This window comes from Gopherus flavomarginatus, chromosome 1 (assembly GCF_025201925.1).
Source record: "Gopherus flavomarginatus isolate rGopFla2 chromosome 1, rGopFla2.mat.asm, whole genome shotgun sequence".
NCBI classification, from domain to species: domain Eukaryota; kingdom Metazoa; phylum Chordata; order Testudines; family Testudinidae; genus Gopherus; species Gopherus flavomarginatus.
This window is the reverse complement of record NC_066617.1, coordinates 83856910-83879330: the sequence shown is the minus strand read 5'-3', so window position 1 is coordinate 83879330 and position 22421 is coordinate 83856910. Positions and strand designations below refer to the sequence as shown.

Here is a 22421-nt window from a genome sequence, read left to right as displayed (position 1 = left end):
TGTGCCCCAGCTCCCCACTGGGAGCATGGCAATTGACCAAACTGCAGGCTTGGACCTCCTGCTGGGAGCTCGGCTGCCCTTCCCTCCTCCCCTCTCCTCCCCCCGGCTGCATCCCGCGGGGAGCTCTGCACCTGGAGTCAAATGTGGCTGCCTCGTTCCCAGTGGGGAGCCAAGAAGCCCAGTGTAGCTGCCCCATTCCCGGCGAGGAGCCGAGAAGCCTGATGCAGCTGCCCCATTTCCGGCAGGGAACCAACTCCTGGCAGGGAGCTGAGTGCAGAGCTGAGCCTTGACTTTCTGTCCCCCACTCTGTCTCTCTTAAGTCGGTGGAAGTGCTCCTGCTGAGGACATGAATCACCGACAAGAAAAGGGCAGTGTGGATATGAACCACTGCAGTAATTACTGCGGTGGTTGTAAGTCAACCTAAAATAGGTCGACTTAAGTTTATAGTGTAGACATGTCCTAAGTCCTCATGAGTGAGAATAGTATAATTAATCTAGTATTGTCTTCATGAATTTCAGATAGCCATAAATGATGAGGTTTTAAAAAAAAGTCTGCATTAACTATTTAATTGCTGATCATTTTTACAGGTAGAATGCAGAAGGTGGCAGGAATAAAGCCCCAGGGGGTGGAAAGTAAAAGCTGCTGTGGGCAAGGAAATGCAGAAGGAAGCAGGGAGGAGAGATGGAAAGGCAGGAAAGCAAGGAGGATGGGGTAGGAATAGAAACAAAGGACAGAAATGGTGTCCTTAAGGGGAGCATATTTGCCCATTGAATGAGACAGTAAGATACTGATCAAATGATGACTAAGTTACTACTTCAATGACCTACTTTACTTTTGATCTTTCTGATAACCTCCATTTGATATTCTTCTCTGAATTCAGAATATTAAAATCCTAAATGTATACCTTACCCCATGGACTGAAAAAAGTGGAATTTGGCAATCTGAGAAAAATGAATTTGATACCCTGGAATTAAACCATTCACATTCATGAAACTAATTTTGTAAGACTGCCATATTATAAATCCCTAATGTGGTACAATATGTTCTGTGATTACAAGTTATATTAAGGTTATTGAAACTATTTCATTTTTGCCTTTTTGATTAACAGGGCTGCAGATGAAATCATTTATATTGCACCATGAGACCATTTGCATATTATTATAAGGATTTCTTAAAGGTCAAGGAGATGTGTCTTGGAAATTCACAAAAACTAAAGTTCTTGGCCTTTTACAGAGATTAACATCTAATAGATACAGCTGGTCACAGAATTTTGCCCCTCCAAAAATAGTCAGATGAGTCATAACAAACTTGATAAAATCAGGGGGTTAAATCCTAGGCCCACTGAAGTCCATGGCAAAACTCCCATGGACTTCAGTGGGGCCAGAATTTCACCAAGGATTCTTGACTCCTCTATGATCTTTACAAAATGATACATACTTCCCCCAACTCCCCTCACTGCCTTGGCCTTCTGTGTCCCCGATAGTTAGGAAACAGAGGCAGCTTTTGAGCTCTCTGCTGAGGCAGCATTTCCAGTATTTGCGAGGCAGGGCTGGCTTTAGGAAGTGCGGGGCCCAATTCGAACATTTTCCACGGAGCCCTGCAGGGATGACTAAAAAAAAAGTGTAAAAAAAAAAAAAAAGAAAAAAAGAAAAAAGCCTTTTATTTCTTCCATGTATTATTTACTTTCCATAACTATATAAATAATACAATTATATATTATGTACATTGCATCATATATGCTGTTGATTGCTTATTAATGACCGCCATTTCACATGTGTGGGGTCTCTGCCACTCCCTGCGGGTGTGCACATGTGTGGGTCCCAGCTGCTCCCTGCCCCCCTCATTGAAGCAGGTATGCAGGGTTACTGCCCTGGGAACTGCAGGGCAGCAGTGGACATGAGGCTGGTTGGAGGCAAGGCAGGGGCTGACTGGAGGTAGGGTCTAGCTGCAGGCAGGGCAAGGGGTGCAGGGCTGCCTGGAGACAGGGGTGTGGGGTGGGCTGGCTTCAGGCAGGGACGCAGGGGGATGCAGCAGGGGTTGAGAGGGCTGGAGACAGAGGAGTGCGGAACTGGCTGGCTTCAGGCAGGGGGGTGCAGCAGGGATGGGCTGGAGACAGGGCAGGGTACGGGGCTGGGTGTGGGAAGGGCAGGCAGGGCTGGTGCGGGCAGGGCTGTGTGTGGGGCTGGATGGCTTTGAGCAGGGCCACAGAGGTGTGTGGCAGGGGTTGGCTGGAGACAGGGCAGGGGGTTTGGCAGGGGCTGGCTGTGGGCACGGGGTGCAGAGCTGGCTGCAGGCAGAGGGGGCAAGGATGGTGCGGGCAGGGCAGGGGGTTCAGCAGAGGCAGCTGGAGCCCCGGCCCTTTAAATAGCCCCTGGAGCCCCCCGCTATCCCAGGGCTTTGGGGGCTATTTAAAGGGCCCAGAGCTCCAGCCGGGAGAGCAGAGCTGCAGGGTAGGGCTTGCGCTCCGGCCGGGAGAGCAGGGCTGCAGTGGGGCTTGCCCTGCTCCAGCCAGGGCTCCGACTGGGAGAGCAGGGCCATGGAAGACCCTGGAGCAGACCGCAGCCGGGGTAAGTAACAAAAATTTAGAAGGCGCTTAAGGCGTGGGGCCCGATTCCGGGGAATCAGCTGAATCAGCCTAAAGCCGGCCCTGTTGCGAGGGACCCAGACAGCAAGAGAGGGTGCTGTAAAAACAGAAAATTCTGGAATTGGTGATGTCACTGACCTCTGACAAACAATCATCCGAATTATAGAGCTTGAGCTGAATTCTTTTTTGGATCATTCTTATTCCAAGATATTTTCAGCATGTACAAACAGTGGGTGATCTATAAATGTCTTATGTTGCAAAAGATACTCCACGTGCATCAGGATTATCAATCAAAGGAGTTTCACCCCAAACTCTGAATTTCCTGTGTTATAATATTAACATTATTTCAACAAAGTTTCTGTGTTTCCTGTGTGTTTCCTTTGAGTTTTTCACACAAAGAATCATGAAATATGTGAGCTACACTTCCCAATTTTATGGGTCAGTCATTTGCAAACAATTTTTTAAAAATTAAAGTAATTTTAAAACAGGAGCTAAGCAGCTAATACATGTTTTTCATTTAGAATTTGTTATAAAATCACTTTAGCCTTTTAATGAGTACCAAGATGAAAAACTTTCAAGTTCTTTCCCAAAATGAACTTGAATCATAATGTTTATTATGCCATTTTCTTGCCCAAAGCAATACCACAGGGAGCACAAATTCATTAGTCTGATAATTTAGTAACAGAGCTAGATCTCACTTTATTTTCTGGTAGATTTTGATAAATCTAATTATGGAAATAAATTGGTATGAGGAGGTTGACCTTCTGGAAAGGAGGCTTCCAGTACAAGTGGACAACGTGGTTTCTGCCAACGTAAAGGGGTGGTGCAGGAGTGTCTAAACTAGAGTAGGGTTAAAAAGCAGAAAACAAAGCTCAGAATGCTTGCATATTCAACTTAGCTGTTTGCTTATCACAGCCATAACTTCTGTGGGGAAAAAAATGATTTTTTTCAGGCTTTTGTAAGGAGTCATAGTTGCTGAGCAGCAAGTTGGCTGGACTGACAAGACTACCATAAGTATTTATAAATTTTGCTTTAAATCCAGTCCTAAGTAGTGGATTGTGGGGAGAGTGACAAGTTTTAAAATAGTTTTAATTATTTTTGGAATGGATAATATACTTTATCAAACAAGAAACGTTAGCTAGAATTTTATGAAAATGTTCATGTTTACATTTGGTGCTTTGTGATCTCTTTCTGCTTTTAAACTATGGCTAATGGCTATTTAATACTTTTCTAATATAAAATCAGTTTAAAATATGGTATGTTACGACTTATGTTTTATTTAAAAAGGAAATGGCACATTTTTAATTTTTTGCCATGAACAACAACCAGCCTTAAGTATGAGCAGTAAGACTGCTGCTCTTGATAATCTATGTGGCCACCAGAAAACAACAGCTGAGTTTTCAGGTATAATTGCAGTATGAGGTGATAAAAATTCTTGGAAGATGGTTCTGCAGTATCAGCACTGTCAGTTGAAATCACTGAGGAGGAGTGTAGATATGTGTAAACTATAGAAGTGTGAATTTATAGAGAAATGTAAATAGCTACTATGCAATTATCAGATGTGTAAAAAGTTGCCATTTAGGTCCATTCAGGGTTTTCTTTTTCTTTGACATCAAAATTCTCAAAATAGCTCATGATAAAAGTACTTTTCAAAACCAAAGCTCTAATATTGGATCATTTCATTGCAGAGATGCACATAACATTCCATCCTTCTTGTACTCTGTTTTTCTGCTCTGTGTTGCAGGGTACTGGAATTTGTATAACTTGTACAGCATTTCTATCCCTTTTCCTATATTTATTTTTAACTATATTTTTAAAGACAACTTTTCGCTTGTCATTCTTGACAGCATTCAATTGAATATTGAGACTCCCTATGTGACCTGATAGTGTCCATCACAACCGCCAACAGATGGTGTCTTTACTTGCTTAATTTATATAAATAGGAAGCTTGGGGCAGGTATTACAACCTGGCCCTGTATCCACTGTATGGCCACCAATCTATAGTGAGTTGACTCCCATTGCTGTGCTTCGAAGCCAACTGGGTTTGGCCTAGCTCCGGGTCCCTAGGACACACTCAGACATCTTGCCTACTGTCCTTCTTTCAGATGTGCAGTGCTGCTGCCCAGTCATCTTATATCCCAAAATCTGTCTGAGTCTCCTGCGTCCCCCAATAACTTTCACATGCACTCCTAGAGTTCCACCATTCTGGGCCTCCAGTTTAACTCCTTCAGGGACAGCATGACAGGAAAGCAAGGAATACAGGCTTAGTAAAGGAGTTTCTTAATCAGAGAGTATTTTTAAAAGCACATGAGAGTTACACAACTCAAGTCCTGAAATGCACCCTCCCCTTGTCAGATCTCATCACTTCTGTGAGTCTGAGATTTGTCACCATTTCAGGCTAACCAGAGTCACTTCTGCAAGTCCTCCTTATATGTGGTGATAGTTGCTTTCCCCCTAACACATACCTGCCAGACCAGCACCTATTTCAGGGTAGGTCTACACAACAAATTTACAGCAGGGTAGCTGCACCAATGAAGCGGCGTTACTGTAGCGCTTCTGGTGAAGATGCTCTAAGCCAAAGGGAGAGGCAGTAGCTATGTCTACACTGGTGCTTAGTTATTCTGACAAGTGTTGCTCAGAGGTGTGGATTATTCACATCCCTGAATGACATAGTTGTACCAAAGTAATTTTGTAGTGTAGACCAGGGGTCAGTTTCCTTCTGATGTGCTCCACTGGGATGCTCCAGCCCCTCCACCAATCATACGCACCTTGCATTTGGATCCCTATGTGTTTTTTAAAAAACATCTCTTGAGAGTGGGTCAGCAGTTCAGAGGCAATCAAGTTGCTGGTTCCTCACTGACAGTCCTTCAGTGAGGTATCAAACACCTTTCCTAGACAGGGCAACTGTCTGGAATGCAATTCCATAGGCTTGCTTTGGGCAAGTTGAGACAGGTGTTTAACACACAATACAAAATGGAATTAATAATTCAATAAACATATCCTACCCTATTTTAGCAGGGAGCTTGTCTTCTCATATATTTGTAAATTACCATGCCAGCCTGGGGCAGAGCATAGCTCCATTGGCTTCAACTCTGTTATGCTATTTTAGACCAGTGAAAGATCTGGCCCAGGGTGTTTAATAAATAAATCTTAGTAAAAGCTCTTTCTGGTTAGAGTGAGAATGTATGCTCTGATTTGGCAATCCCCAAATTCCCTTTTTTAGTTACAAATTCTGCAATATTTTTCTGATCTACAATCAATTATAGATAAAAATGTCTAATGATAACCTGGTATCTCTAGGGGGCGTTTCTTAGGATGTGAATTCTCAGTAAATCTGTAATCTTGGCCCTTTATTTTTTTTAATTGTGCATGAAAAGTGCTTGACAGGCTTTGATGCCAGTAAAGTAGACTGTATACATAATGCATGTCAATTCTTGTACTGTTCATTGATGTGGAACAAATTTAATCTTGAACTGACCTTTCTTAAAATAATATACTATTGCTGACAGTGCTAAGTATCACCCTATAGATTACGTATGGGAAATTTTGCACCAGCAGAAATGTCTTTGCTGTTTAAAATGCTGCTAATGCTGTATAGCATTCAAATAAACTGGAAAGGAAACTAGAATATCTGTTAATGTGGCATGATGTGTGGGTGTGCTATTAGAAAGGAAAGCATAAGATATAAAAAATGAGTGGGAGAGGGTTCACAGTAAGTAAATCAATTTTAAAGAGGAAGTAAAAGTACCACCGTTATCTTTAAAAATATATCGAGGGCAAATATACTGCAACACTGTTTTTCTAGTCACATTCTTCTTTGAGTGATTGTTCACGTCCATTACACTGTAGGTGTGCGTGTGCCGTGTGCATGGCCATCGGAAACTTTTCCCCTTAGCGGCTCCCATCGGGCTGGAACAGGGGGCCCCACCAGAGCGGTGCCCCGCTCTGGTGCATATATACCTCTACCGACCCGACCCTCCCTCAGTTCCTTCTTACCATCCGTGGCGGCGTTGGAACAACTCCTATCTCTCGACTGAGAGTGTCCGTTAGCATTGTTAGCAGTTATCAGTGTTAGTTTTTAGTAGTTAGCAGTATCTTAGTAGATAGTTAAGCTTCCTTTGTTCTAGGTTTTGGAAAAATTCCGGCACCAGCCCTGGGTGGCGGGCCATGCCGTACGCCCAGGGCTTCAAGGCTTGTGCCATGTGCCGCAAGCCTATGCTGATTAGCGATCCCCACGACTTGTGTCTCTGTTGCCTGGAGGAATCGCATCAGACAGAGCGCTGCAAAATCTGTAAGGCCTTGAAGCCAAGAACTAAAAAAGAAAGAGACTTTCGACTTAAGCAGCTGCTCATGGAGGCTGCATTGCAGCCCTCAACTTTGTGGCTTCTCGCAGGCCAGTCCAAGGACGAGGTCCGTTCCCACGTGACGATGGCACTAGACGTGTTCCACAAGCTAGGTCTCCTAATCAATGTGCCCAAGTCCTCGCTGATACCTATGCAAAGACTGGACTTCATGGGGGCAGTCCTGGACTCGGTACAGGCATGAGCAAGCCTACCGGTTCCCAGGTTCCTAGCCATCCAGCGAGCCGTAATCTCTATGCAACGGTTCCCCACAACCGCAGTCAGATGCTGCATGCAGCTCCTGGGGTACATGACAGCTTCTATAACTTCAAGTCTTTAAAACATGATTTGAGGACTACAGTAACTCAGCGAGAGGTTGGGGTCTGTTTCAGGAGTGAGTGAGGTTCTGTGGCCTGCAATGTGCAGGAGGTCAGACTAGATGATCATAATGGTCCCTTCTGAGCTTGAAGGCTGAGTCTTAAACTGTATTCACAGTATTACCATCTTAGATTCTGCCTTGAGATGATCACTGTGAATAAGGTCAACATGGATCTGTGAAGAGTAGGGAGATAATGGAAAAGCAAACAAGGGGTCACAAAATGAAATGAATAGGCAGCAGGTTTAAAACAAACAAAATGAAGTATGGTTTTTTTTACCCAACGCAGAGTCAACTTGTGACACTCTTTTCCAGAGGATGTTTTGAAAGCCAAGACACTAACAGGGTTCAAAAAAGAACTAGATAAAGAGGATAGGTCCTTCAATGGTTTTTAACCGGGATGGGTAGAGATGGTGTACCTAGCCTTTGTTTGCCAGAAGCTGGGAATGGGCAACAAGGAACAGATCATTTGATGATTACCTGTTCTGTTGATTCCCTCTGAAGCACTTGGCATTAGCCACTGATGGAAGGCAGGATACTGGGCTAGACTGACCTTTGGTCTGACCCAGTATGGCCATTCTTGTGTTCTTATGTACACAATCCCTAAAAACTGACTTAAGTTATTTGCAACTGATAAGTAATTTCTAGAAATTGTGTTATATACTTTATAAACTGTATATTAACTACAGAGACTAAAACAAAGCCTTCATTTTCTTACCAAACACTAATATATTTTTTATTACCTGTTTGTTTGTTCTAGGTTGGAAATCTTCCAAATGATTATATGATAACCCTTAGGTATGTTCAGAAGATGGACACTCTGGTATGTACAATCACTTGAAATCAATCCCAATAAAATAGCCAGTCAATGATGGCTGCAGTTCTATATGTCTTGGACATCAGTGCTTCAGTCACATGATATCTTGCTAGTTACAGAAATCTTGCAAAACCTTTCTTTTTTTAGACCTTTTCTTTGGGAAATAGTCAGATTTCAATCATTATCCACTTTGAGTGGGAATGGGGAACATACTGTTCGTTATTTGGATAAATGACTCGTTTTTATTTATGTTGGAGAACATACTCTAAAATGTTTTGTGGCAAGAGCATGTGCTTTATTAGCATTTCCACAATATGTACGTAAGAGGCTGCTAAAAGAAATAGTTACTGAAACAATCAGTCTCTGTATGTTTCTATTTCCTTAATGAAGCTGCTGAGCTATTAGGACAGTATCGTATTTCACTCACGTAATGTTTTGCATCACTCTTTTTCCTGCATAATACTGCAGTTTATAACCACTCTTAAAATATGCTTTTTAAAAAGTTTACAAATTGTTTGATGATCTAAAGAATACACACTTGGAAATATTGCCTTAGGGTGATCTGATGGTATTAGTTCTGATTTTAAAGTTTCCCTCAAATGGCCTACTGTTCATTTTATGAAGGATTACATTTGAAAGATTGCTACACTGACACAAGCTCAACATTTTTAAAAATAAATATAATTATTTGAGAAAGCCCTGGTCTAAAAATCTTTAGAGTGGAAGAAGTGCCAAAAGTATAAATTACTTTGAGCAAAATACCAAACTAGTGCCTGACTAATGGTAGTCCAATGACCATATGATCTAAGCCATTACTTGCATTAAAAGAGGATATAGCAATGGAGAAAGGAACAAGAGAGGATTGGAGAATGGACAACATGAAGAACGATAGCATCAGTACCACTGGCAGTAACAGGCACATAGGCAATACTGGCAGTAAAATGATTGTACCTAATTAGGCAAGAAATCGAGATGAAGCCAAGCAGAAACAACTAAGATGTCTGTGTACCATGCAAGGAGCTTGGGTAACAAAAAAAAGGAAATAGGAATCAGGAAGTGAAATCAGATCTTATAGAGATAACAGAAATATATATGGTGGAATAATAGTCATGACTGGAATACAGATATTGAAGGGTATGTGCTGTCCAGTAAAGACAGAAATAAAGGTACAGGGGGAGGAGTAGCATAGTATATTAATGATGAGGTAGTTTATCCATCACTTCTAATTTCATGATAAAACAGAATCTGTTGGGACAAAATCACTTTGAGGAACAAAGGTAACTGAGGCTCCAATGGAATAGTGCTTGGGGTCTGCTACAGACCCCCAGGATCTGATTTGGATATGGATAGAGAGCATCTCTAAGGTTTTTAATGAGATAATACTGGAAATTGTGTGATTATGGGGCTTTCATTTCCCAGATGTGTCGGAGAACAAGGGCTGCTAATAAAAGGTAGGGTCAGATATTCCTGGATGTGATAGCTGACAGATTTCTTCACCAAACAGTCATTAAACCAACAAGATGTGATGCCATTTTAAATTTATTATTGGTAAGAAACAAGGACCTCGTAGAAGAACTGGTTGTAAAGAACAATTTTGATTTGAGTTATCATGATTTTATTCTTCCATTTAGTTTAAAATGAGAACAAAAAATACCTCTGCAACCAGGATCCTTGATTTCAAAGGGGCAAACTTTAAAAAAAATTACAGATTTAGGGAAGTGGACTGAACTGAAGAACTCAAGGATCTGAATGTGGAGAAGGCTTGGAATTATTTTAAGTGACAGTTACAGAAGCTATTTGAAGCTTGAATCCCAAGCAAGGGGGAAAGTGTAGGTAAGGGCTGCAAACCATACCGGATAAACAAGCATTGCAGACTACTTATTAAGAAAAAGCAGACGACCTGCAAGGAATGGAAGAAGAGATGGATCAGCATGGAAAGCCACCTGTTGAAGATCAGAAAGCATAGGGAAAAAGTGAGAACTACCAAAAGACCAGGAGAGCTGGACCTTGCAAAGGAAATTAAACCAATATTGAAAGGCTCTTTAGCCATATAAATAAAAAGAAAACAAGGAAAGAAGGGGGACCACTTAGCACTGAGGATGGGTTTGAGATTAAAGATAATTTAGATATGGACCAACACCTAAATGAGTCTCACCTCAGTTTTTAATAAGGGTAATGAGGAGCTTGGGGGCTGTGGCAGGGTGACTAATGGGAACAAAGATATGGAAGTAGAAATTACCACATCCAAGGTAGAAGTCAAACTCAAACAGATTAATTGAACCAAATTGCAGGGCCTCGATAACCTCCATTCAAGAATATTAAAGGATCACACAAATTAATTTAAGCCCAATAGCAAGGATTTTTAATGATCTGTAAACTCAGGGTCATACTCTGACTGGAGAATTGCAAATATGGTACCTCTATTTAGGAAAGGGAACAAAAGTGATCCAGGAAACTATGGACCTGTTAGTTTGACCTGAATTGTATGCAAAGTCTTAGAACAAATTGTGAAAGAAAGTAGTGATATATAAGTAAATGGTAATGGAAAATGCAACATTTTTTTACAAAAGGTAGATTGTCATCCCAACCTGATCTCTTCCTTTGAGAAGATAACCAATTTTTTACCCAAAGAAAAATGCAGTAGGTCTAAACTTCTTGGGTTTCAGTAAAGTATTTATCAGAAGGGTAGCTGTGTTAGTCTGGATCTGTAAAAGCAGCAAAGAGTCCTGTGGCACCTTATAGACTAACAGACATATTGGAGCATGAGCTTTCGTGGGTGAATACCCACTTCATTGGATGCATGTGATCTGGACATGCATCCCACGAAGTGGGTATTCACCCACAAAAGCTCATGCCCCAATATGTCTGTTAATCTATAAGGTGCCACAGGACTCTTTGCTGCTAGTAAAGTATTTGATACAGGTCCATGTGGGAAATTATTAATTAAATTGGAGAAAATGGGGATTAATATGAGAATCAAAAGGAGGATAAGGAACTGGTTAAAGGGAAGGCTACAACAGGTCATGTTGAAAGGTGAACTGTCAGGTTGGAGGGAGGGTACTAGTGGAATTCATCAAGGGTCAGTCAGGTATCTCCAGACAGAAGAAGGGGAAAGGCTCTGAGTTACTACAGAGAATTATTTACCAGGTGTCTGGCTGGTGGGTTTTGCCCACATGCCCAGTGTCTAACTGGTCCCGATATTTGGGGTCAGGAGAGAATTTCCACCCAGGTCAGATTGGGAGAGATCATGAGGAGGAGGGGATTTGCCCTCCTTTGCAGTGTAGGGCATGGGTCCCTTGCTGGTTTGAACGAGAGTAAATGGTGGATTCTCTGTTATTTGAATTCTTTAAATCAAGGTTTGAGACTTCAGTAACTCAGCCAGCGGTTAGGGGTCTATTACAGGAGTGGATGTGTGAAGTTCTGTGGCCTGCAATATGCAGAAGGTCAGAGTAGATGATCATGATCGTCCCTTCTGGCCTTAAAAGATCAAGTCTCTAAGTAATTGCACACATTATATAATATATAAGTTAATCATAGGAGTGTCCATACTGGTTGAGACCAGGGGTCCATCTAGCCCAATAGCCTGTCCTCCGATAGTGGCCAATGCCAGGTGCCCCAGAGGGAATGAACAGAACAGGTAATCATCAACTGATCTATCCCCTGTCACTCATTCCCAGCCTCTGGCAAACAGAAGCTAGGGACACCATCCCTGCCCATCCTGGCTAATACCCATTGATGGACCTATCCTCCATGAATTTATCTAGTTCTTTTTTGAACCCTGCCATAGTCTTGTATTACCTATGTATTATTCAATAGATTTAAAAAGCAACATTGTTGGCTATCCTACTTGTAGCTAGAGCTGTGTGAAATTTTCATTTTGAAAACTAAAATCGTGGACATAGTTCAGTAAATTCTCATTATTGCTGATCTCAAAAGATCAAAAAATCATGTGACTTGCTCAAAAATCCATGAGGGTTTTGGGGGTTTTGTTTGTCTTGGGGGAATTTTAGACTCCCAAAATACAATAGTCTTTCTTTTGATTTTTTGAACACCCCATATCGAACCTGAATATGTATGTGGCATCAGTGTTGCACTGTAGTAAAATAGATGGTTATGAATTCTATTGAAGCTTGGAGGTTTGCACGAACCAAAAATCCCAATTGAACCTCAAGGAGTGCAAATTATACCTAATATCTTAGGCTAATTAAACTCAGCAGAACAAAATATTTTCTTTGCATCAGAAAGGAGTCCTTTCTGAATCCTATATGGTCTAAAATATATTATAGATTATGATTTTTGATGAGTCCTGAACAGCAATCATCCAGAAGCAAGGAAATAGTAACAGGCTTCTGTAGCTGCACATGACAAACCGGACAGTCTCTACGCAAAAGAATAAATGGACACAAATCAGACGTCAAGATTTATAACATTCAAAAACCAGTTGGAGAGTACTTCAGCCTTCCTCACTCTCACTCAATTACAGACCTCAAAGTCACAATACTCCAATAAAAAAACTTCAAAAACACACTCCAACAAGAAACTGCAGAATTACAATTAATTTGCAAACTGGACACCATTAAATTAGGCCTGAATAAAGACTGGGAGTCGAAGGATTTACTTTGTGTAATGACCCAATTTCCCTATGCTAATTTCCCCCCCCCCCCCATTTTTACTCACACCTTCTTGTCAACTGTTGGAAATGGGCCATCCTGATTATCACTACAAAAGTTTTTTTTTTTTTTCTCCTACTGATAATAGCCCACTTTATTTGATTACTCTTGTTATAGTTAGTATGGCAACACACCCATTTTTATGTCCTCTGTGTATATACACCTTTACCTCGATATAACGCATTATATCGAACTTGATTTGATCCACTGGAGCGCGCAGCCCCGTGCCCGCCCCCAGAGCACTGCTTTACTGCGTTGTATCCAAATTCATGTTATATCAGGTGTTGTTATATCGGGGTAGAGGTGTCTATCTTCCTACTGTATTTTCCACTGCGTGCATCTGATGCAAGTGGGTTTTAGCCCACGAAAGTTTATGTTCAAATTTTTGTAGTCTCTAAGGTGCCACAAGTACTCGTTCTTTTTGCTGATACAGACTAACATGTTTCTGGTCACCAGTTCCTTCATGATTTTAGAGCTAGTAGAGCTCATCCTCTCATGCCCATTTATTCATAGATTGAAAGAAGAAAATAAGGTTTCCTGCTTTTTCAACTCCCATTGGTTTTTACTTTTAATGAACTGGACTGAAGAAAATATTCTCTCTGCATCTGCGGAAGAGACTACTACTGTTAAAAACTGGTTTAGCAGTTCAGCAAACTCTAGTTTCAAGTTCTTAACCAATGGCTTCCACCAATTTAGTGCTCTTAGTTTCTCTAAAACTTGGCAGAAAACATGTACAGCTTAGTATTATTTTTATTTAGTATAAAATTTTAATAAAAATTTAAATCTAAAGTAATTTAAATTTTACATTTAATTTTAAATTTATTTAAAAAGAATAACTAATGTTTTTAAATCTGTTTTAAATTGAAAAAATATTGACTTTTTATCCATCCCAATTCCTTGGTTTATAAAGTGAACAAGAATGTGACTTTTGTAATCACCAAAACGTCATATAAATACCTATTATAGGCTGTCATAGTAGTAATCTGATTCAGTCTAGTTTGCATCCTACATTGTTTAGTTGAATATAGTTTAGATGTAATGGAGTTTTGATTTGACCCAACAAGTTTCCTTTCAGCAGTATTGCCTTTAGGAATTGGTGCCTATAAAACATGCACACTTTAGATGTACAATGTATTTCATTAAAGTACAGTGCTTTCATTGCCATGGCATCTGGCGGTATCACATCTAAAAACTAACATCCATGTGTATTCACAATGAGCAGCAATACTAACTCACCAAGACATACATAGGAAGAGACAGTGCCTCAGTTTAGACCCTTTTGGCAAAGGGTTGGCTGAATAAATGGGCTTTGATTTGGGTTCTGACAGATTTCTGCAAGCAAAGAAACCCACAGCTGGAGCCTCTCCAGCAAATGTCCTGCTTTCAGGCCTGAAAAGTGCACATCTAGAGATTGAGGAAAGTGCCTTACTTTATCAGACACTTCATATGGTGCATGAAGTGGGAAATGGTATCTATTGTAGCAGCTCCCAAGCTTTATAGATTAAAAGTAGCAAGGTAAATTGCATATAAAGCAGATGGGAAGTGAGTGCAGTGCATGTAGTGTTCAAGCTGACCAACTCCATTAAGCAGAAGGGTTCTTGCATTATGCACTAGCTGAAGTGTCTGAATAGCTCTAAAAGTAGATCCAAATAGAGTACATCGCAGAAGTCTAACCTGGAGGTAAAAGGCATGGTCTAAACCAATGAAAAGAAGCTGCAATCTCTTAGCTAAATGCAGAAAGATAAAAAGCTTCTACAGCTACTTCCTTGGAGTATAAGAGCAATCAGGTAAAAAGTACCCAAAGATGTAAATCTCTTTGTCAGGGGCTGAAATAACTAGTACAGATGGAGCAATGGTAAATTCCTCAGTTCCATTAGCTATTTCTCTCTGTCAACTTTTATCACATCTGTGTTTTTTAATACACTTCAGCCAGCTTATTCTCATCCCTATCTTTGATCTTCCCTACTGAGAAAGCAAGGAAAGTGCACAGCTTGACTCTGATGAGGAGGAAATCTAGAGCTGAATATCATCATTCTGCTGACAGCACTATAAGTCAGAGCCCTTTCATGACTCTCCTAGAGATCTCACTTATTGAGCAGAAAGGGCAGCAAAATAGAATCATGCTGGAAACACAGAATTTTTGTATTCTACACTATAAGATATTGCTTGTAGTGCTGCTCTAGTGGTAGCAGAGTCAGTGCAGGTGATGAGCTGTCTGTACACTGGGTATATGTGGAAGGGCACAGTATCAGGCCTGTTCCTCCTACAGAATAAAGGTCAACAAGGCTTCTATTCTTTGCTCTTTCTACTGCCCTCCTGTTAATGCTCTTCTACAAAAGGAGCCGAGATGCAAGACCAGGCATTATCAATTGCACAATGCCCAAAATGTCACGGTTTGTTACACGTTTCCCATTCCCTGAGGGAAGGGCTCTGTGTAAGCTCAAAACTTCTCTCACCAACAGAAGCTGATCCAATAAAAGATATTTTCTCACCCTCCTTGTCTAATACCCTGGGGCCAACACAACAACAATTTTACATACTGCTTGTTACATGCTTACATGGGTACTCAGACCAGGAGGTAATACTGTAATGCTAAATACTGTAATACTACTTTATGGTTTCTTTTACACAAAAATGACAAAGTTAGTGAAGACTGTAAGGTACAGCTAAACTATAAATGTGAACTTGTTCACTAATCATGAAGACTGCTCAGTAGTTTGTTTAGTCTTAGAAGGTATGCATGTCTCTCCCCCATAAAAATGTAGAAAGGTGAACTAATGGTAAGGTAAATGGTAATGAATAGGAGGTAAACTAGGCTAGAAAAGCATTCAGCCCCAAGTGATGCTGATTGAACACAACAAGAAATTTTGGCACATATAAGGAATGCCAAATATAATACTTAGTATGGTGATCTATCTCACAAGGTGAAGAAAATCAGGGCATGTCAGTATTTGGATGGAAGAACTCCAAATATCATGCAAAGTACTGCAAGAGGTATTGTAGACAGGCACTGTGCTGCTGAAGGCATATGTTTCATATGAAAAGCTAAACAAAAGCTTGACCACTTGTGGTCACTAAAGATGCCATGGCAACTTTATAAAGAGCTGGGATAATAGCTTAGTGTTCTAGACAAATTCCAGTGTTTGACTTACTGTACTGATGTCTATGTTATTCTTCACTTTTTAAAAAATCTTTCCTACAACGTGTAATAGAGCATTGTGTGACGAAGTCATGGTTTGTTGTGAACAGATTTATATATATATATATATATATATAAAGTTGTCAGTATATAAATCTGTCCCTTTCTCGTTGAACAGATCTACTGCCTGGGTATATATTCAGGCATGTCTACTTAGCATAATGACTTAGGTTTTCTCTACTTTTTACTCATGTTAGTCCTGCAGAGCCAACACAGGTAAGTAAAAGTGTGATGTATTTTATTACTTCCTGCACATCAACAGAATGATTTAGTAGGTTCCAATTACAGAAGCAATCAGCTAAACCTGTGCAAACCCACTGACTTGTGGTTGCACAGGTATCACTTGGGGCATGATATGAAGTGTTTGAAGTACAATACTGCACAGCTATAATTGAGGTCATAACTTGGCCTCTTGATTCTTTTTATTGGTAAGAGTACATGAGAAGGAAAAACCTCAGGTTGACTTTCATACCCACGGTGAGTTTGCAGAGCAGGCATTTAGTAAAAAAAAAAATGACTTGAGGGGGAAGCAGTTTCTTGTAAACTATGCAGAGTTGCTCAGAAATTAAGAAAACAATAGTGGAATCCCACAATGCGAAGTTTAGAAACTTATTTTTCAGAACAGAACCTTAACTCAAAGATTCTCCTGGATTTAAGGTGCTTGTAAGTGTAGGGTAGCAACAGTAGTGAAATGAAGATGAGGAGCATTTTGAAGATTGTCTGGAAAACAATCGTCAGAGAAAGTCATTAAAAAAATGGAAGTAGGTATGATATGAAAGAGTAGGAATAAATGGCCAGTTTCTGCGTGGAAAGAGGTTAATACTTGAGTAGCTCACAGAAGTTTGACATTTTTTCCCAAACTAGAAGAAGGGGTAACATTATGCTGACAACCTTTTCTGATAACATAATTAAGTCAGCCAAGATCAAGGAGGATTGCAAGGTGCACCATAAGGACTCAAGAGAACAGCAGGCAACATAATATTAGTTGAATTTCAATTTAGACAAGTGCAAGATGATGCAGATTGGAAGGAACAATTTAATCTACTTTTACACTCTGCGTTACTTATGCAAAAATTGGTTAAGTGTGGTGTTTAATCTGCCTCTCTTCTTTTTTATCTTCCCTGACAGCCTAATCACTGTTGGTTGCATTTGATGGTGCCTGAGTTTTCAAAGAGTCTGCATAATCTTCTGCAAAAATTTTCAGATATGTCTGATGTTTTAAGTAACTATTCAATCATCAATAATCTCACGAGGATAATCAATGATATTATGTCATGTCTAGATTCTGAGAAAAATAAGGTAATCTTTTCAAAGAGAATTTTTCCCTTTTATACTGCATAATTATATCTGAATTTTTGTAGCAGAATACATGGCTTGATATAGTAACCAAAAAAAAAAAAATCCTTACGACCAAGGCTACTTTAGGTTCTATATTCTTTCCATTCCTATTCAATGCAACTACTACTTCCCCTTTAAAAATATATTGAGTACAATGTAGAGATGTTAGCTATTGGCTACATCAAGTGGGAAAAAAGGTATAAGATAAGGCTAGTATTTTGTCACACAGATCACAAACTCATGGAATCTGTGACTTCCGGAGACCAATATGACATCAGCCGTGGGGCAGTGGGGCTGGAGCTGTCAGCCAAGACCCACAGCTCCCAGCCGCCTCCACAGTGGGATCCTCCAACAGGAGCTCCAGGCCACCGCAGATCAAGGGGCCCTCCAGGCTCCAAGCTGGGGCCCCTGCAGCTGCCCCACTACTGCTGGCCATGTGGGGACCTTAGAGCCCCAGCAACGATGCGTGTTAGACCCTTCTCCCTACCCAGACCACAGGCTTCTTTGAATTTTTGTTTATTTCTCGTGACCCATCCATGACTTTTACTAAAAATATCCATGACAAAATCTTAGTTTTAGGTATAACCACTTAAAAAATGTCAGAGGGATTACAATGTATAGGATGACCAAACAGATATATTCAATATGTTGTCAGTGTGTAGTGCAAACATTTAACTCTCATTCTCAAGGTAAATCAAAATGGTCTATGTCAAATAAGCATGAATCATTTTGCATCTAACTTACACTGGAATCCTGAGCACAATTACTAATTTGAATCCGAAAATATCTGAGAAAGATTGTGATAAACTAGTAAGATGATATTAATCAATCAGTTTCAGAAACCTTCATATTAAATTAATGGATATTTATCCAAGAAAAATTATACATGATAATGGACCTTCGTGATTCCAGTAGTTGCTCGAAGTGTTCCAGGAATCTCACTCCAGGAGTCTAATTCTAACCTTAGTAGGAATGAGAGTAATAAAAGAGTTAAGTTAGTTAATAACTTTTAGGTATAAGCCCTGATATCTCTAATTGCATTCTGAGTAACATTATCGAGCTATATAATTACTTAATTAAAAGTACTAAGTGTGAGATCCTGGCCCTGTTGAAGTCCAGGATTTCACCTTCTTTGTATAATTACCTTTGATCAGTAGATCTTAAACAGCTTACAAATGTGGGCAAGTGCAATTATTCCATTTTACAGAGAGGTGAAGTGACTTGCCCATTATCAAACAGCGAGTCTATGGCAAACCTCAGAGTAGAACCTTATCTCCTGATCTGCAGTCAGGTGCATTGTTTAGTTGCTGTGATGGTGAGTGTATGTTAGGGTTTTAATTACCTTTCCATTACAATCCTAATTTTGTGCTTTAGCACACACCCAAAAGTATCTATCTCTCAGCAAATTCAATCTATGAATTTCCCATGGTCTGCTGGTACAAGAATTTTACTGGAAATCTTTGTCTTAAAATAAAGACTTTTAGATAAATAGAAATAAGAAAAGTAATCTCTGTAATTTGAGGGAACTACTAGATAATTTTGTTTCCTGGAAGAAGAATGAACCTAGATCTATCCTTGTAACAAGAAAAATAAAACAAACTGAAGAACCACCCACTAGGAAGCTTTTTCTTGGTGCATGATTTAAAGATGCTCTTGTCCCTGCCACACTTACTAGAACCAAAAACTATCCCCTGGCCAAACTTGAATTGCTGGGATAAATAACTGCTGTCATTAAAGATAAGGGTAGGTTAAAAAAAATAGCATTAACATGGATCTCAAAGTCTTCAGTTAGTTTGGCAGAACATATTATCCATCGGGCTTCACAATTATGGAGTCCCTCTCTTATTTTTAGATGCACTCCGGAGAGGCAGGCTGATACCAATAGTGGAACTTGGACCACAGTTACTTGTTTCAATATCCAAAACAGTTATGATAATTCTGAATGTATTGTGTTCCTGTTTCACGTTAAAATGGTCAAGCACAACCTTATAAAATTCCACACACCCAGGAACAAACAACTTTTTTTAAAATTAAAAATTATAATCTCATTGTTTGTTTTTTCATTATTAGGGTAAAATGGGTGAGGAGATTTCAAGCCTAGGCTTGACATTTTTGTGACAATTTTTCAAGAGTGGATTAACAGTGCTAACTTTGCAAAATGAAATAAATTAATTCAAAATCCTGGGATCAGAGCTTTTGGTATTTTTAAGGTTGAGATCTCTTGAAGTAAAGCAGAACTCTGCATCTTAAAAGTTAACTTCATTTCTGTGTCACCTGTTGGTATTCCTTGGTAGAACACCCACTGTCTATCTCTTAGACCACATATACCAAAATGAGTATTTGTCTGGACTTTTGAAAAATGGAATTCTGTATTTTTCCTAGAATTTTAGAAAAGAAAATGTTCATCTTTATGAAGAAGGCAGGTTCATTCCTGAAGAATTTTTTAGGCGCTTTAATAGCACCATTGACGCCTACAAGGATTTTGCAGAAAAATCAGATCATAGTGACTGTGTTCTGCCATCAACAACAGAAACACCAGAGAACAGTAAGATCATAAAATTGTTCCCAAAAATTGTTTTTGTTGAGCCGGATCTTCAGCTGGTGTAAACTGGTGTAACTCCTTTGAAGTCAATAAAGTTATGTCAGTTCAGAATGTTTGAGGATTTGATCTATTAGCTTCATATTTCTTACTATCTGTGACAGTGACTACTAATGCCAAGGCTGAAGTCCCACTGCTAGTACTATAGATTTAAGCCTGATAGCAAAACTGGCATCATTAAATAGCATCGTTTATTAATACAGCCTACAATTATTTCAGTGTATGTGCTCAAGCTGTTTTTCACATCAACAAAAATATCCCGAGTTGTTCTTTTACAATGTTCTTAGTACTGCATTTTATCTTACACTTGACTTTTGCTTAACCATGACCATTTGATCTTTGTGAAAATGTCTTTGGAGATACTGGGCCAATTCAGAGGGGATGTGTAAGGTGCTATAGGTTAAGCATTTGTAAGCAGGTCTAAAGGTATTTAAGGTGGCATAGTTTATAGGCTGAGTGTCTGGAACTAAGTGTAAATAGCACCAGTAGAAAGTCATCTGTGAATTTGGCCCATTCCCACTAAAGAGTATAGTGAATTTATGATATAGAGAGGTTAGATTCCTGTGGTTTCATATACTTGTTCCCATTACAGTCTTTAAAATGAATAGATGTTTTGAATTTCTTAAATTTTGTTGCCACAATGATTCTTAATTAGTTGTTTTAATTAGAGCAACATGTCCAGTTGCACAGTTGCACCAACAAGAACTGGAAGTACTTTAGGTCTGGATCCACACAGAGGCTGAAGTGATGCAACACCTAACTTTTTTAGACACCTAGAAAGTCACAGGAACATCAATGCAATCTACAAAGCCTGAGTTTGCTACTAGGCTCTCTATATAATGAATGGGGAGAGATAGGCACCTAAGAATAGGATCCTGCATACACTAGCCAATGGGAGATGCTGACAAGCGGGGTGTGCCCTAAGCCCTGCCCCTTTCATGGTCTTAGGCACTTATTCATAACTGGGAACCCCTCTCTGGAGTAGGTGGCTTTGGCGCCTAAGTTTTTTCTTGTGAGAATGAGTTAGGCACTTGCCTCACTCCATGCAAAGTGGCCCGAGGTGTTGGTGCCCAAATTATAACGTTTAGTCATTAGAGTATTCATCTGGGATGTGAGAGACGTGCAGGTTCAATTCCACCCTCAGTTAGAGGGGGAGAAAGGATTTGAACAGGGGTCTTCTGTGATTCTCAGTGATTACAACACTCTCCTGAGAGATGGAAGATATAGAAGTGGATAGGGTCCCCACTGCTTCCTCGGGCTCCCTACCTATCCAACCGCCATTGCCCCTGGCCCCTGCTGCCTCCCTGAGTTCCCCACCCACTCCATGACCCTTACTGCCTCCCCCAGCCCACTACCCAGCCCATCACCGCATCCTGGTGCCTTGCTCCCACACCCATTGCCTCAAGCTCCCTGACGCAGCTTTGCAAAATCTCTCTCCCCTCCTGTATGTGAGCAGGTGAAATGGAACATGGGTTCCCCACATCCCGGGTGAGTGCTCTAACCACTGGTATAAATATTATAAGGTCACTACCGCCTCCTTCTCTTCCGGACAGATTTTGAATGGGACCCAATCCGGTAGTTGGCCTCTGAGCACACCTACTAGATCAGGCTCCGCAGGGGAGATGCACACTCCAACTATCTTTCCCTGGTTTGTGGTTCACTCTGAGCATCAGGCAGGAGATAGCCATCCAGGTGCTTAATCAAGGCAGTAGTGTGCAAGCCCAGAAGCAAAAACTTAGGTGCCTACAAGGTAAGGCAGCAGCCAGGCAAGGATTTAGTGAATCACAGTGACACCTAAAATGGGATTTAAGCACCTAAATCTGGGGTTTAGGTGCCTAAGTACCTTTGTAGATCCAGCCCCTATAGCCATAATCAACATCATATGTTAGCAGATCAGAGTAGTCCTATAGCCAAGTGCCTTATGTAGGGGAAACTGTATTTTAAGTTGCATAATACTGACACTCATTTTCTATTTAGATCCAAGAGTCAGTGTAACAAATTCATTTTTGTTACCTCCTGTTGCTGCCAGTTCCCTTAAGAATGACAGCAGTGACAGTAACAGTAAGTACAAATGATATGTATATGAACTGATATATATATATATTTCCATTTAACACTGGTTTTTATGAGCACTTAGAGGAAAATAGCCTTAATTGTGCAACGCAATGGGATCATTCTAATGTTTGATGGTACATTGTATAGTCCGTAATTACATCAAAATGAAATGACCTGATTCAGTCAGACTCCAGGGATGCCGTACAATTACAACTATGTGGTGACTTTCAAAAATGACAGAATGCAAATCTCTGTACAATGATTTTCTAGTGTCTTTAGAACTCACGATTCATATGACCTCAACCAACATGCCTGCCCCACCATTTAATTCTAATGGACAGAAAATGAAACAGTTACAAACTACCACTGAAGTTTTCCTGAATTGGCATCATACTAATTCTGTTGCTTTACGACATCAATTTTGATAATCCTGAACTTGTGAT

At 40.2% G+C, this 22421-nt stretch overlaps 1 protein-coding gene across 1 annotated transcript in view; it reads left to right on the top strand.

Annotated features, from left to right (window-relative positions):
- Positions 1-22421, top strand: part of KITLG (KIT ligand) — an 83289-nt gene that overhangs the window by 42837 nt on the left and 18031 nt on the right. The window contains exons 3-6 of the mRNA XM_050935852.1: positions 8061-8123; positions 17115-17285; positions 19707-19869; positions 21901-21984. Of these exons, the coding sequence (XP_050791809.1) occupies positions 8061-8123; positions 17115-17285; positions 19707-19869; positions 21901-21984 (481 nt within the window). The remainder of the gene's footprint in view (positions 1-8060; positions 8124-17114; positions 17286-19706; positions 19870-21900; positions 21985-22421) is intronic.